This window comes from Lithobates pipiens, unplaced genomic scaffold (genome assembly GCF_037356315.1).
Source record: "Lithobates pipiens isolate NorthernLeopardFrog02 unplaced genomic scaffold, aLitPip1_a1.2 Scaffold_25, whole genome shotgun sequence".
NCBI lineage: Eukaryota > Metazoa > Chordata > Amphibia > Anura > Ranidae > Lithobates > Lithobates pipiens.
The window spans coordinates 183,287,023-183,303,931 of NW_027507787.1; the positions used below are offsets into that span (position 1 = coordinate 183,287,023).

At 39.3% G+C, this 16,909-nt stretch overlaps 1 protein-coding gene across 2 annotated transcripts in view; it reads left to right on the forward strand.

Moving 5' to 3' along the window:
- COL17A1 (collagen type XVII alpha 1 chain) overlaps window positions 1-16,909 on the forward strand; it is a 73,101-nt gene that overhangs the window by 14,466 nt on the left and 41,726 nt on the right. For both annotated transcript variants that reach the window (XM_077455250.1, XM_077455251.1), the window contains exons 3-17: window positions 326-376; window positions 568-669; window positions 1,772-1,915; window positions 2,033-2,080; window positions 2,317-2,352; window positions 3,299-3,346; window positions 3,745-3,888; window positions 3,969-4,127; window positions 4,237-4,308; window positions 7,410-7,508; window positions 7,590-7,670; window positions 9,015-9,173; window positions 10,372-10,452; window positions 10,531-10,569; window positions 12,969-13,148. In XM_077455250.1, the coding sequence (XP_077311376.1) occupies window positions 326-376; window positions 568-669; window positions 1,772-1,915; window positions 2,033-2,080; window positions 2,317-2,352; window positions 3,299-3,346; window positions 3,745-3,888; window positions 3,969-4,127; window positions 4,237-4,308; window positions 7,410-7,508; window positions 7,590-7,670; window positions 9,015-9,173; window positions 10,372-10,452; window positions 10,531-10,569; window positions 12,969-13,148 (1,443 nt within the window). The remainder of the gene's footprint in view (window positions 1-325; window positions 377-567; window positions 670-1,771; window positions 1,916-2,032; window positions 2,081-2,316; window positions 2,353-3,298; window positions 3,347-3,744; window positions 3,889-3,968; window positions 4,128-4,236; window positions 4,309-7,409; window positions 7,509-7,589; window positions 7,671-9,014; window positions 9,174-10,371; window positions 10,453-10,530; window positions 10,570-12,968; window positions 13,149-16,909) is intronic.

Sequence of the window (16,909 nt, forward strand, 5' to 3'; positions counted from 1 at the left end):
ACCTGGTGCAGCACATAGCTGATTAAAAAAAAAAAATAGTAAAAATCGAATTCCTCATTGTATATGCAGCCCGACTGCATTGCAGTTATAAAATAAGAGTGTTTGATTGGGCTTTAAATTGGGATACTACATGGTAATTATATAATGCGTCTTCTTCAAAAAAAAACAGTGATATCAACAATAGATTCTATAATACATTCTGATATTATGTGTGTATATTGCAATGAAGTTAGAGTATAGATAAAACTGCTCCATTCATGTCATGGAAAAGTGAGAGGTGGTTGTAAATAAATTTGCTATTTAAAATGATCTTATTGTTTTTCAGCCTATTCCGAAACGGTAACAACTTCATCAAGACTAGTGTCACTACCACCAAGTAAGTCATCGTGTTAGCATTGTGAATGTAGTGAGTGTTACATGTTACATATAAATTCTCTAGTATTTATGTATGCTAGTTTAACTGCATTTTCTTTTTCTACAACATAGTAGTTTGTGACTTTGTGACTATAAATGGTTATGGGTTGTGAATGGGGTTGTGAAAGTTCTTTCATCATTGTATTGTAACAGAAGGAGCAAACACTAGTGGTTCCAAAATCTCCTACCAGGTGGGAGGGGGTGGTGCGGAAAAGAAGACCCTGGTACAAAGCAGCTCTAGCTACGTCACATCAGGTATGTATTGTGGCTTTCATTTTAATATTTGATATTATTTAAGTATATTACACATTGTAAGTAGAGATCAGCTTGGGTATCTTCTAAACTCGTCTCTAACCTGAACACTGAACTCCCAAATTTTCAGACTCCAGTGAGTTTCGGGCAGTCATTTCTCAGCCTTGCAGCTCACTGGAGTACAAAAGAGGGTGTTCAGAGTTCAGGTTAGAGATGAGTTTGGCAGACACCCAAGATCATCTCTAATTGTAAGTGTAAACCTATAAAATCTATTTTCAGTATTGTATTTACTGTGTTATAGGATATTATCTGTAGGAAATTTAAATATTTAAAGTGTATCTTGGGCCAAATTTTGTTTTGTTTTGGATGAAGTAGGCAATGGTTTGAACCCCTATCACCGTTGGGGGGATTTCCCATTACTTACTGTCCCTAAAACACACCAGAAAGTCAGTAGAAATACCCCTAAAGTGAGGGAATATCTCTGCATAGTTGTGACTAGAATATGTGGAATATTTCCCTAATCTCATGTTCGAGTGGCAAATATGCTGTTTTAGATTTTCTATAAATTTTAGTCCTAGTCAGATTGGTCACCAAGACAAATAAAAAGATTGCATTCATATGTCAAGTGCATATACATAGACAGAAGCAGAAACCTGTACAATTTGGCTAAAGATACATTTATATAACAATCTGCATATAGGCAAGGTCTTTTTTTTATTTCTATTTCCAAATGATTAAGAAATAGAGTGCATGGGGTGACATTCTCTATTTTGTCCAGTAGATGGTGCAGGCATTCTAAAACAAAAATGCCTTTGAATCCCCCTATGGGCTGCAAATGGTACTTCACTCTTGAAAACGAAAACAGCTGCAGCTTCTGTAGTTACAAGATCACAGCATATCCAATATATATTAGGATACAATGACGGTCCTAGCATAATGTACACATATGTTAATTAGTTATGTTTAAAAAATTACATAAAGAATTATAAAAAGGAAATAGTTCTATTTAAGAATAGAAAGGACAATGAACAAAATATGAAAAGTGATTTATTTCAATGAAATGTTCCTATTTGTCTACAATACTAACAAAACATAATAAATCCAGCTACAGGCGGCAGCTCAAAAGTTAATATTAGCACCTCGGGATCAAGATACGCCCAGTCCCCCAATTCTACCCTCTCAGTATCACCAAACTCCACTTTCGATAGGAAGGCTTACATCTCCAGTTCTCGCCAAGCGGGTTATGAAGGTAAGGGTCATTCCAGATTTCCAGTAGACTAAACCATGTACATTTCAGACAGTTCAATTTTCCTATTTGGATCTGCCAGTTAAAGGAATCACAATATGTATTTATTTTCAACTGTAGGAAGTTCCAGTGGGAATTCTTCACCGGAATACACAAGAAAAGAAATGGGTATGTTTAGCTTTGTAATTCAAAATAATTTCAAATACTTGACCGAGATGTACAGTGACTTGAATTTAAAGGATTTTAAATGGTTATTTTTAGTCCCAAGTGGCCTAATGCTGGTAAACTGTCCTCCTAAAATATTTGCATTAATAGTGAATTAACTCCAAAAAGTAGAGTTCCCTGCCCTGGGTAATTAATCAAAAAAATGTATTCTTTATAATATTTTTATTTTCTTTTAACAGCATCTTCTGCCACTAGAGGGCGAACTCAGAGCAGAGGTGAGTACATGATTAGAACATGCATGGAAGCCAACGAGATCATGTAATATAATCTACTTTCAGTCTTTGAACAGTTATGGTTGGTTAACCATGTCAGTCAAACAGTATCTCCATCCATTGTAAGGGATGCAAATTCAGTCAAAATCAGTTCAGCCTGAAATAATTTAGAAAGTATTTACCCAATAGAAAAGATCTGTTAACATTTACAATTTACGCTTATAGAGAACCTGTCACCAACTTTCAAAAAATGCAGATAAAAAGGCACATAGTATTTTACATGCTTAGATGCAGTGGTTTTTCGTTTCAATTTAGTTTTTTATTCAATTTACTAGTCATTTCCCTAGCACAGTCCTTTCCCTCTTGCACATCATAACCGTCTCTTCTTCTGGAGTGTTTAATTACTGGCTTCTTTTTCTGCCTCTGCCCCTTCTTTCACCTCCCTAAATAACCACAAAAGGGAAATATTATAAAGTGTCACTAAGTGATGGATATGACATCACATACAAATGGCAGTCTCGGGGCTTTTGGATGTATACACAAGGGATAATTCTACAGGTAAATAACACACATAAAATATGTTAAACATACATGCAATCATATGGGAAGATTTTTGTTAAAATTAATGGTCTGATAAAAGGGTATCCAATCTACTTTGGCTGAATATGTCCATTTTTTTTATAGTTATTTTATGATCTTTATACAGAATAGTATTTTTTATTTTGAAAAACAGATATATAATAAATGTATTATACAATGTTTTTTTTTTATACATGCATGGGGATTTACATATAAATTTGTTACCTGGTGTTACTTATTGGTCCTTTAAGGTTTTTCTAGCAAAGAATAATCACTATATATATATAAAGTATATCTAAAGCAAGTAACTTTTTTTGCTTTTTGTCTTTCACACTTTTCAAAATAATTTTATTATTGTGTGATTTTACAGAAACTGAAATCCGCACTCGGCTACAGAGTGCATCACCCTCCACAAGATGTGAGTGTTTATGTCTATTTGTCATTTTTTATCACTGACATAGAACAAGCAATCATTTATATGTTATGGAATTTTTGAGATATCTTCTTTCTAAGGAGTTTTGTTTCTTTGATATTTCTTCTTTGTGAAGTTTAGGATTTAGAAAAAAAAATTAAACCAGTATAGAGCTTTTTATGTGCTGACAAATATAAATGATATACCCACAGGCAAGTGAAATAGACAAGTGTTTCTAATAGCTGTCCTGGAATGAAACAAACAGAAAAATCTGTATACATAACTGCAATTTGTAAAGATTTATATTTGAGCAGCTTTAATAGCAATTGGTCACACTATATTATGGAATGTCCACCTTTTTGTAGGTGATTAAACTGATTTGTTTATGCCTCCTCTTCCTCCAGGGACAGAACTCGATGATGTGAAGAAACTGCTGAAGGGCGGCCGTTCCACCAGTGTCAGCCCCAGCAGATCCCCAACCAATACCCTTCCTATCCCTAAGAAAGCCGCTGTGGAGACGAAGATGGTAACAGAAAGCTCTCAGTCAGGTGAGGGCCCGAGACAGCACTGTGCATGCCTTTCACCATCATGACATTTACTGATTCTAATCAGTGTTTCCTTCATACAGTTTCAGGGTCATATGACACCACCATCTTAGATTCGGCACTCCCATCATACATGTGGACCTCCACGCTTCCTGCAGGGTCATCTATGGGTGGCTACCATAACAACATGAATGGCATGGCCTATGGGTCTTCTATGATGAATGCCCAGTCCTCAGGATCAGGTAGATTTATAAAAGAAAAAAAATGGTTGACAGTTTTACAAATGGCAATCTACGCCTATGGCTTTTGTTTTTTGTTTTTACAATGTCTCTTTATGATTTTTCTTTTTAGTATTTGGAATTCCCAACAATCTGGCCCCCAGCTCTCCTACCTTACATTCAGGACTTTCCTCTTCCTCTGCAGGTAAATGGCTTACGTTTCTTTTAAATAAATCTCTTTATTTGAATTTTTTGATGATGATACAAGAGAAAAAAATACACAGTAGCAGGCGGTCTGCCCCACACAGGGGTGTGCGCCAACCTGAGTAAGAAATAGAAAATACAAGCACCAAGTGCCAATAAAAAAATAAATAAGATCAAACTAAACCACCTAATGAATACATTGTGTGAATATGTGGCTGAGAAAAAAAAAACAGATAAACGCTATACCATAATCTTTCAATAGTTCATGCACCAGACAGAGATGAAGCTTTCACATGAACGGTTTACTTTACTGCAGTATGTTTAAATTTAGGGGAATAAATAAGAAACGTGTTTAACCACTTGCCAACCGTATAACTTGCCGCTGATCCTTTGGTACAGAGGAAGAACGGTTGTTTGCCTATGTAAACAAGGCAGAACCGCTGTTCTGTCAGTAGGGAAGGCATGAATCATGTGTTCCTATAATAATAAAAATAATAATAATATAGCATCAAGAACCTTGAAATACATTTTAAAAAGTGAAAAGCAGAAATTGCACTTCGACTTTTAGATTTTGGGTTCATAAAAAACAACCTAGAGGGTTCATAGGTAGAATTCTATATGTTTTCCAATTAGTACATTTCCTCCCAGCTACCTCTCTTCATTTCTTCAAATCTTTCAATTTGGTTTTTCGTGCTTTTTCTCTCACAATTATTTACTCTTTCAAATCTTACAAAATGGCTTTGCAAAAATTAACTTTGAATGAGCATAAGCAATTTACAATGAACATGTGATAAAAACTTCATAAACAGAGCCTACCTTCAGCAGACTGATCAGCAGATCAAGAGATATAAGCAGCATACGTCAATACAAATCTTAACTTTTCCTGCATAAATTGAGTTTGATCACATAACTTCCCATCTCCCAGCCTCTTGATTTGTCCTATGCTGTGATAGGCAGCCTCAGTGACCAATATGGAGTGCTGGGGGGCAGGACCAAGCTTGAGTTTTATGTAGAAAGTCAAGATTCACCTATAATTATACAATGTATACTATATAGTATACAGTGTATTCATACCCCTTGACATTTTCCACATATTGTCATGTTACAACTAAAAACTTAAGTGTATTTTATTGGGATTTTATGTGAGAGACCAACACAAAGTGGCATGTAATTGTGAATTGGAAGGAAAATGATAAGTGGTCCTCAATTTTTTTACAAATAAATATGTGAAAAGTGTGGCATGCATTTGTATTTAATAAAGTCAATACTTTGTAGACCCACCTTTCGCTGCAATTACAGCTGCAGGTCATTTGGTTATGTCTCTACCAGCTTTGCATATCTAGAGAGTGAAATTTTTGCCCAATCTTCTTTATTCAAAATGGCTCAAGCTCTGTCAGATTGGATGCAGAGTGTCTGTGAACAGTAATTTTTATGTCTTGCCACAGATTCTCAATTGGATTTAGTTCTGAACTTTGACAGTGCTATTCTAACACATGCATACGATTTGATCGAAACCATTCCATTGTAGCTCTGGCTGTAGGTTTAGGGTCATTGTCCTGCTGGAAGGTGAACCTCCGCCCCAGTCTCAGGTCTTTTGCAGACTCTAACAGGTTTTCTTCTAAGACTGCCTGTATTTGGCTCCATTCATCTTCCCATAAACTCTGATAAGCTTCCCTGCTCCTGCTGAAGAAAAGAATCCCCACAACATGATGCTGCCACCACCATGTTTCACTGTGGGGTTGGTATTTTGAGGGTGATGTGCAGTGTTAGTTTTCCGCCACACATAGCGTTATGCTTTTAGGCCAGAAAGTTACATTTTTGTCTCATCTGACCAAAGCACCTTCTTCCACATGTTTGCTGTGTCCCCAACATGGCTTCTCGAAAACTGCAAATGGGACTTCTTATGACTTTCTTTCAACAATGACTTTCTTCTTGTCACTCTTCCATAAAGGCCAGATTTGTGGAGTGCACTACTAATAGTTGTCATGTGGACAGAATCTCCCACCTGAGCCTCTTGGCTGCTCCTCTGATTAATGCTCTCCTTGCCTGGCCTGTCAATTTAGGTAGATGGCCATGTCTTGGTAGGTTTGCAGCTATGCCATACTCTTTTAATTTTTGAGTGATGGATTAAACAGTGCTCCTTGAGATGTTCAAAGTTTGGGATATTTTTTGTATATCCTAACCCTGCTTTAAACTTCTCAACAACTTTATCCCTGACCTGTCTGGAGTGTTCCTTGGCCTTCATGGTGCCGTTTGTTCTTAACAAACTTCCGAGGGCTTCACAGAACAGCTGTATTTATACTGAGATTACACACAGGTGGACTCTATTTACTAATTAGGTGACTTCTGAAGACTGATTCCACTAGATTTTAGTTAGGGGTATCAGAGTAAAGGGGACTGAATACAAATGCACACCACATTATTCAGATATTTATTTGTAAAAAATGTTGAAAACATTTATCATTTTCCTTACACTTCACAATTATTTGGCACTTTGTGTTTGGTCTATCACATAAAACCCCAATATAATACGTTTACGTTTTTGGTTCTAACGTGACAAAATGTGGAAAATTTAATTGAGTATGAATACTTTTTCAAGGCACTGTATTTATATTTAGTGATCTTAGCATTTCTCTAGTCAGACACAAAAATTTCAGTTTATTTAGATGTCTTTAGAGGAATCACCCTCAGCTTCATGTGCCTCTTGGGGACTGTTATGGGAAAGTCCTGGCTTTTAAATTGCCAGATCCACCTGCCATTGCAATTATTATGGAATCCTATACTACCTGTCATATTTGCATTAATATGACATTATTGAAGTTATAGAGCGAGGATTGAGATTCCTCTTGTTGCCGTATGATGTAAGGGGCACATCTAAGATCTCCAAAGGATAGATGCCACTACCAACCTCCCTAAAAATTATGATTCAACTGAGTATTTGATTCAACTCAACATCTATCTATAAACAAAATATTAGAAATGATTAGACAAACCAATAAATAGTATCACCACATGTACATGGATATATGCTATACAATAAATAAATAATTCTTATTGTATATATAACTTATAAAACTTTTTTCTTTTTGTTTTCCAACACAGTATTCGGTGTTCAAAATAATTTGGCCCCATTACAAGCTCAAGGAGCTACATTAGCTGCTGCTCCCCTTGGCCACGGTGCAGTCACATCTGCACATTCAGGTTTGTGCTCATTGCTCAGTTCTGTGCACAGTGATTAACTGGACTATGACTATATTCATGTGGGTGACTTTTTTTTTTCAGGAGGATATGGAGTGCAGAAGAATATCACACAAAACACACAAAGTGCAGGTGGAGTCGGCAGCACTCTCGCCTCATCAACTGGTGAGTTTCTCTGATTTGATGGTGAATTGAAGGATCTTTAAATAACTTTCCTGATACTCATGGTTTACAATAATGCACACCTGTAATGTAGTAATAAATATGAAGCAATCATTGAGGAGGGGAGGAAAGATTGGCACTTACGCTTGATTTTTGCAAAAGAAAAGGTTTGTTGTGACATCATGTTTGTAGACAACCCTAGTCCTTTGTGACTACAATCCTACTTAGGACTGTAGTTACCATAATAATCATTTTGGGCTAGAGCCTAGTGTCCTATAGTTACTATAGTTTAAGAAACACACAAAACTATCTTTGCTTTCTCTTGTTTGTTGATCACAAGAATACTCGCATCATACATAGGGATGTATAATGGTGTAAATTATTAGTACAGGAGGTTAATATATAAATCAAGATGAAGTGGGTAGTGGAGTATGGCTTTATGTGTCCTTTCTATAAAACAAACAAAACTTTCATAACAAAAAAAATGACAAGGGCAGTGTTCACATTACCTCACTGCCTTCTTTGGAGAATATCATTTTTTTCCAATTCTACAAGTACACCTTACAGTATTACTTAAGGCAAAACTTTTTATTGTTCATTTTAGATAGAGTGGTGTCTGTGCCCATTAGGGAGATTCAACCTCTCTATTTGTCCTGTTTACCATTATCGTTGAAAATAAAAGAAAATCCCACATTTTTGGTTGTCCCCAGAAAAGTAACAGAGGGGAAATCTTCCAATGGGGACACTAGATTTGGTGACCTAGGGAGCTCAAGGAATTACCTTAATTTGCAGGTATTTCCTCTCACATTCTGTTTGGCTTCAGGGACAGAAAGTGAAGGTAAACTTCCCCAATGGTACACAGATGGCAAAACAAACGAACAGGAATTATAAACCTCCCTCCCCTAGCCCAAAAAATTGCCTATAGTTCTACTTTAAATTTCATATATTTTTTCCTGTAAGACTATTTATTGAACATTTGAACAGTGATCTAACAACATCATTATGCTTTACAAAGGTAAAGCTGAAACTGAACATGGACATATACAACTCAAGTGAAAAGCATGATAGTCATAAAAACAATAGACGTGTACAGAAACCAAGGAGGGGTTTTTAGGGTTATAAGATTAGTCCCCTAGGGATTCCCAAGCTCCCCAAGGTAGGGGTCATATATATCCAAGTAAAGTATCCCCTTGTATCCGTACTCCAAAATGGTCTGAATGGACCTCAGTATGTTGAAGACATGAGGGTAAAGTTTGCCCTTACAGTTGCCATAGCATACTAGCTAGTATATTATTGTGCAGAAACAGAGAAAGTTAACATGTATTTTTTTCCTTCCATTCTTTTCAGTAACCAGCAGTAGAACTCAAGGTGAAGAAATCCTCAGCAAAGATTATAAGTTCCTTCTGCTGGAGAAGGAAAAAGCACCCGCTAAGAAGGATGGAGACATGCTGATAATGTCCAAAGACAGCGGAAAGGTCTTTACAGCTGCTAGCGTTGCCAGTTCAGGTATTTAGCACAGTTACGCCAATCATAGTATATATACAGAGCACAGTGTACAGTGCAGAAATTCTTACCAACAAATCAGAATTAATTCTTCTTACTTTAAACTGATGAAAGCTGAATGTGACTAGAACTGTTTATAAAATTAACCTCTTAGATATGACAATGATGGAGAGGGTCAGATAATTCAGATGGACTCAAACCAACTGTTGACAGATGTTTTATTATACATCCAGTATCCACATCCAGTCCAGTATACATTATCATGCAGAAAAGACATTCATACTATTGTCTCTAGATCCCTGACCCATGATCTACTCGAGTGACACCTTCCAAAAAACCTTGGAGTCTTCCACCTCTGGCTCCTATGGCCTGTCCTGACTCAATAAACCAAATTCATTTTACATATAACACCAAAACTGTCTCCCATTTCAGTTTGTATTTCCTTTTATTGTGCAAAGATTATGCACAAAAATACCACAGTAAATGTTAAAACGGACACACACAAAGCCAATCAATCCATTTGTGAAGCACTATTATTTAATCATAAGTCCTGAATCTTTTTATCTTTTAGTCTTAAGTCAGAGAGATAGTGAAGATCCTTCGGGATGGAGAAGCTGTTGCTTTTAATCCAGATGTTAAAAATATATTTTATTTTATAGATCTTTTATAAATCTTACAATGAAAGGGCAACCCTAGGGTATTGGTGATTTAATTTCATTTTCTCCAAGCAATAAAAACCTGACATGGGCTCTACCTGTTCCTGATTCTACACAAAACAAAAAATATACATTTTTCCTACGCCTACAGTTTAAATTACAATATCTTAGTACACTGCAGCTAGATGTTGCCAATATGAATGCTTTCTTAGGCTTTGTACATATGAGTGTCCAAAGCATAGAACACATGGGCTCATATCTGAACCCTCTATTGACAGGTCATACGTGGCACCCTTCTAAGTGTGTACCTGGTGTCCAGATTTAATGAGACTGTTTATATGGGCCCTATAGTGCTAAGCTGAAAACCTACATCCAGTAAGCATGTAGTTCTTTGTATAGTTCCTTTTCAGCAAACATTAGTAGGTATATAACCCATCTTCTCAGTCACTTGAGTTTGAGGCTTTGATGTTGTTTATATTATGTGCACATCAAGGTTACACATAGAACAATTTTCAACTCATCACATTGTTTGGGTATTTTCCTAGGTTCATATGGTGAAGAAGCTCTAAAGAAAGAAAAAACTATGACAACCAGTATGGACACCTCATATAGAACAGAGGCTAATGGTAATTAATGTGTTCTTCTCCTACATTTCAATTAGAATGACAGTAATATAGACTAACATGTATGATGTTATATCCTAGGGGGCCTAAAGGTAACCAAAGACAAAGCAACATATGCAGGTAAGGAATCCTATGTACAGCAGTCATTTACTTCCAAGACTTCATATTTTTCCAAATTCAGTTGTTAAACTAAGTAAAGCAGATTATTATTATTATTTTAATATTACTGGGTTTAGTAACACTTTAATAAAGTACGTATAAACAAGCAGCTCACATAGTGCATAATTCATATGTATAAATAATGCACGTATTAACTCTTGTAATGTCTACTAATGAGAAATCTAAGATTTTGAAAGATTTAGCTCCCCACATGTGCCCCTGTATAAATCTGCCCTTATAAAATACAATTCCTGCCTCCATGCTGCCAAACAAGCCTCTCTTATTAATACCTTGTCATCCAGTTCCCATCGGCTCTTCTCAACCTTTAACTCTCTGCTTCGTCCCCCACCCCCTCTACCCACTACCTCACTCACTGCCCAAGAGATTGCCTGTCACTTCAAAGACAAGATTGATGCAATTCGTGAGGACACCTCCACAGTGCGTACATCTTCCCCACCCAACATACCATGCCTAACAGCATATTCAACACTCTCCTCTTTTGAATTGGCTACTACTGAAGAGGTTACACAACTTTTCTCAGATGCCCACTTAACCAGTTGTCCCTTGGATCCTGTTCCCTCACAACTATTATGCTCACCCTCTTATTCTACCCAATGCTCCCTCACTCACATCTTCAATCTCTCCCTCTCCAGTGGTACCTTCCCCTTCCCTCTAAAACATGCACAGATCACTCCCATACTTAAAAAGCCCTCACTGGACCCCACCAGCCTGAACAAATTAAGACCACTCGCATTGCTCTCATTCACCTCTAAACTTCTAGAATGCTTGGTCTACAACCTCTCCTACCTCAGTGAAAAATAACTTTCTTGACACCTTACAGTCTGGCTTTCGCTTGCAGCACTCCATGGAAACTGCCTTACTAAAACTCACTAACGATTTACTAACTGATAAAACCAACAGCAAGTACTCAATACTCCTACTACTTGACCTCTCTGCGGTCTTTGATACTGTTGACCACCCACTCCTCCTCAAAAAACTCCATTCCCTTGGCCGCCAAGATTCTGCTCTATCCTGGTTCTCTACCTACCTATCACAGTGGTCCTTCAGTGTTACCTACAACTCTGTGTCCTCTTTTCCATTGTCTGTGGGGGTTCCCCAAGGCTCTGTGCTTGGACCCCTTCTCTTCTCTATCTACTCCTCCTCCCTTGGTTACATGATAACCTTCCACGGATTCCAATACCACTTATACGCCGATGACACCCAAATCTATCTGTCTACTCCTCACCTCACTCCTTCAGTCCCCTGCTCACATTACTAACCTATTAACTGACATATTAGTATGGATGTCACACCACTTCCTTAAACTAAATCTCTCTAAAACTGAGCTATTAATATTCCCCCCTGCCCATGGCCCCCTCCATGACTTTTCCATCAAAATCAACAATGTAACCATCAGTTCCTCCCCTCACACTAGGGTACTAGGTGTAATCCTAGACTCTGACTTGTCATTTCAGCCTCAAGTCCAATCGTTGTCAAAAGTTTGTAGAATTCACCTCCATAACATCTTTCAAATCCGCCCCTTTTTAACATATGAAACCACCAAGCTCCTCATTCACTCCCTTGTTATCTCTCGCCTTGATTATTGCAACTCCCTTCTCATTGGCCTGCCTCTCCATAGGCTATCCCCTTTTTAGTCTATCATGAATGCTGCTGACAGACTTATCCACCTTACCAACCACTCAGTGTCTGCCAACCCTCTCCTTCAATCCCTACACTGGCTCCCAATCACCCAGCAAATTAAGTTCAAAATACTAACCACAACATACAAAGCCATTCACACTCTGCCCTGAGCTACATCACCAATCTTGTCTCCTAAGATCACCCAAACCATCCTCTCCGCTCTTCTCAAGACCTCCTACTCTCAAGCTCTCTTCTCCTCCGTCCTTGCTCGTCTCCAGGATTTCTCCAGAGCCTCTCCCATCCTCTGGAACTTGCTACCTCAACCTGTCCAGCTATCCCCTACTCTTGCTACCTTCAGGCGATCCCTGAAAACTCATCTCTTCAGGAAAGCCTATCACATCTCCAACTAATCTTTTACCACTTCCATCAGCTCATTCCCCACATTTACAACCTTTTGTACCACCTGCCACACCCTATTAGATTGTAAGCTCTTCTGAAAAGGACCCTCTTAATCCTCTTGTATTTTATTGTATTATAACTGTATTGTTTCCCTTTTATATTGTAAAGCGCTGCGTAAACTATTGGCGCTATACAAATCCTGTATAATAATGATAATATAAACAAACAGCTCAAATTGTTTCTAGTGCTGGCCTATGACCATAAAGCTTCTTATTTTTTCTTTTCTTATTATATTCATTATTGCTTATTACTCACCACAGAGATACACCGGGTAGATGGCTTGAAGTCCGCCAATGATCAGTATGTTGAAAGACAGGATAGTGGAGTGGATGGAGCCTGTGGACCATGTGCCACCTGCTGCAAATGGTGGATGTGGGCACTTGGGTTAATCCTTGGACTATTATTCCTTTTGGGACTGCTCTTTGGACTGATCACTCTTTGTAAGTAATCACCTTTTTTATGTACTATTATGCCAAAATAGGACATACAGCTCACAAATGAAATTTATATCCCAAATTATAAAGAAATTAAACTTTTAAAAATAAACGATAGACTTAGAAAAGTTTTTTTAGACCTTGAAGAACGATCAGCTTGGTATAAATAATCTTATGAGTGTGTATAGTTACATTTTTAGTTGTATACAGTGTGTACACCGCTCGCATTTTTGTAAATATTTTATCATATCTTTTCATGTGAAAACACTGAAGAAATTACGCTTTGCTACAATGTAAAGTAGTGAGTGTACAGGTTGTATAACAGAGTGTAAATTTGCTGTCCCCTCAAAATAACTCCATATACAGCCATTCATGTCTAAACCACTGGCAACAAAAGTGAGTACATCCCTAAGTGAAAATGTCCAAATTGAGCCCAAAGTGTCAATATATTGTGTGGCCGCCATTATTTTCCAGCATTACCTTAACTCTCTTGGGTATGGAGTTCACCAGAGCTTCACAGGTTGCCACTGGAGTCCTCTTCCACTCCTCCATGACGACATCACAGAGCTGGTGGATGTTTGAGACCTTGCGCTGCTCCACCTTCTGTTTTTGGGTGCCCCATAGATGGTCAATAGGGTTTAGGTCTGGAGACATGTTTGGCCAGTAAATCACTTTTACCCTCAGCTTCTTCAGCAAGGCAGTGGTCGTCTTGGAGGTGTGTTTGGGGTTGTTATCATGTTGGAATACTGCCCTGTGGCCCAGTCTCCGAAGGGAAGGGATCATGCTCTGCTTCAGTATGTCACAGTACATGTTGGCATTCATGGTTCTCTCAATGAACTGTAGCTCCCCAGTGCTAGAAACACTCATGCAGCCCCAGACCATGACACTCCCACCACCATGCTTGATTGTAGGCAAGATGTACTTGACTTTGTACTCCTCAAGTGGCTGCCACCACACACGCTTGAAACCAGCTGAACCAAATAAGTTTATCTTGGTCTCATCAGACCACAGGACATGGTAACAGTAATCCATGACCTTAGTCTTTTTGTCTTCAGCAAACTGTTTGCATGCTTTCTTGTGCATTATCTTTAAAAGAGGCTTCCTTCTGGGACAACAGTCATGCAAACCAATTTGATGCAATGTGTGGCGTATGGTCTGAGCACTGACAGGCTGACCCCCCACCCGTTCAACCTCTGTAGCAATGCTGGCAGCACTCATACGTCTATTTCCCAAAGACAACCTCTGAATATGAAGCTGAGCATGTGCAATCAACTTCTTTGGTTGACCATGGCAAGGAGTGTTCTGAGTGTAACCTGTCCAATTAAACCGCTGTATGGTCTTGGCCACTGTGCTGCAGCTCAGTTTCGTGGTCTTGACAATCTTCTTATAGCCTAGGCCATCTTTATGTAGCACAAGAATTCTTTTTTTCATATACTCAGAGAGTTCTTTGCCATGAGGTGCCAATGTGAACTTTTCAGTAACCAGTATGAGAGCGTGAGAGTGATGACACCAAATTTAACACACCATTCACACCTGAAACCTTGTAACAATAATGAGTCACATGACACAGAGGAGGGGAAATGGCTAATTGTGCCCAATTTGGACATTTTCACATAGGGGCGTACTCACTTTTGTTGAGTTATTTTGAGGGGACAGCAAATTGACACCATTATACAAGCTGTACACTCACTACTTTACATTGTAGCAAAGTGATATTTCTTCAGTGTTGAAGACATGAAAAGATGTTATAAAATATTTTTCAAAAAAGTGAGGGGTGTACTCACTTTTGTGAGATACTGTACATGTTCATTGAGGCAGCCATGAAGCCATGGGGCAGATGCATGCTTTGCTACCTGCTTTACAGTGTTACACAGTGTTTGTTTGTTTTTTCTTTACTGCTCTTTCTCACAGTGAAAGTGTATAAGTCATCTGATTCTCTTAAAAGAATACACTCCCCAAGGGGGCTGATATCTTATGCAACAGTTGTTAAAGTGGAACTAATCTGTATGAAAGCACCACAAACTGAAAACACTAATAAATTCATTTCTAATATTCAAAGCAAACACCCATTAATCCATGTCTCCATGCTTTATTTTGGTTGAGAAATCACTTTGAAAAACAACCTCTAGCATTTCTAGCTGTGGCCATCTTGAGGAAAGATGATTCATGTAGCATTTACTTCCTGGAATCCATCTGCCCTTAGGTCAGACATACAGGCAGGAAGGTGTGTTTAGCTGAGAAAGCCCATCCTCCTCTCCATCAGACGAAAGGAAATAAAAATGCCAATCCCAAGACTCATGGGATGTTTGATATCATTTTGGTCTAGACCAGTAACCAGAAAGCAACTGAATAAATGTAAAAAGAAAAATCACAAGTAAATATAATATACCTCCCAATCTATTTACTAATGCTAACAACATAGCTAGTTTAGTTCTAATTTCAGCAATTTGGCAGATTCATTGTACTAGTTAATCTAGGCTGTCCTATGCAGTTTATCTATAGCTCTTTACATTTAATATTATTTAAATTTTACCAGTTGTAGCAGAAATATAGAGCCTGCCACTTGTAACTTACTGAAAATGCTTATTGCATAGTTGTTATGCTCCCCCCTGGCTTCAATGCTTGCTGAGTCACCATTGCAATGCAAGTACGCAAATGAGGAAAGTCAGAGAAAAGTCACAGGGAGGGAGAGTGTGACAGACAGGCCACTAATATTTTCAGAAGGAAAGCTTAGCAATGGTAATTTCCATGTTTCTCTCATGACATACTTAACCTCCTCGCGCCCGCCCTATAGCCGAATTACGGCCGTAGAGCAGGCGCGTTCGTTCGGGCGGTCGTCCCTGGACGGCCTGATGTTTACTTCCGCAATGCGCGCCGCCGCGGGCGCGCATCGCGGAAGTTCTGTGTTCGCCGTGTCCCCCGGGGACAGGCAAACACAGATCGCTGTAAACGGCCAATCACAGCGGCCGTTTACAGCGTGATCGGCGTGTCCAATGGGAGATGATCTCATATGTAAACATATGAGATCATCTCGCAGCGCCGCTCTCCTTCCTCGCACAGACAGTGCGAGAGGGGAGAGATGAACGGCTGCAGCGGCAGCCGTTCTGATTCTGGAAAGAAAAAAAAATTTAAAAAATGAAATAAAAAGTGCCATCCGCCCCCAGCAGTGCCATCCGCCCCCAGCAGTGCCATCCGCCCCCAGCAGTGCTATCTGCCCCAGTGCCATCCACCCCAGTGCTACCTGCCCCCAGTGCCATCCACCCCAGTGCTACCTGCCCCCAGTGCCATCCACCCCAGTGCTACCTGCCCCTAGTGCCATCCACCCCAGTGCTACCTGCCCCTAGTGCCATCCACCCCAGTGCTACCTGCCCCCAGTGCCATCCACCCCAGTGCTACCTGCCCCCAGTGCCATCCACCCCAGTGCTACCTGCCCCCAGTGCCATCCACCCCAGTGCCACCTGCCGTCAGTGCCACCTGCCCCCAGTGCCACCTGCCCCCAGTGCCACCTGCCGTCAGTGCCACCTGCCGTCAGTGCCACCTGCCGTCAGTGCCACGTGTCATCAGTGCCACGTGTCATCAGTGCCACATAGTGCCATCTGTCATCAGTGCCACGTATCAGTGCCATTTGTCATCAGTGCCACCTGTCAGTGTCACGTGCCATCTGTTGTCAGTGTCACGTGTCATCAATGCCACTTATCAGTGCCATCTGTCATCAGTGTCACGCGTCATCGGTGCCATGTATTAGTGCCATCTGTCATCGGTGGCAC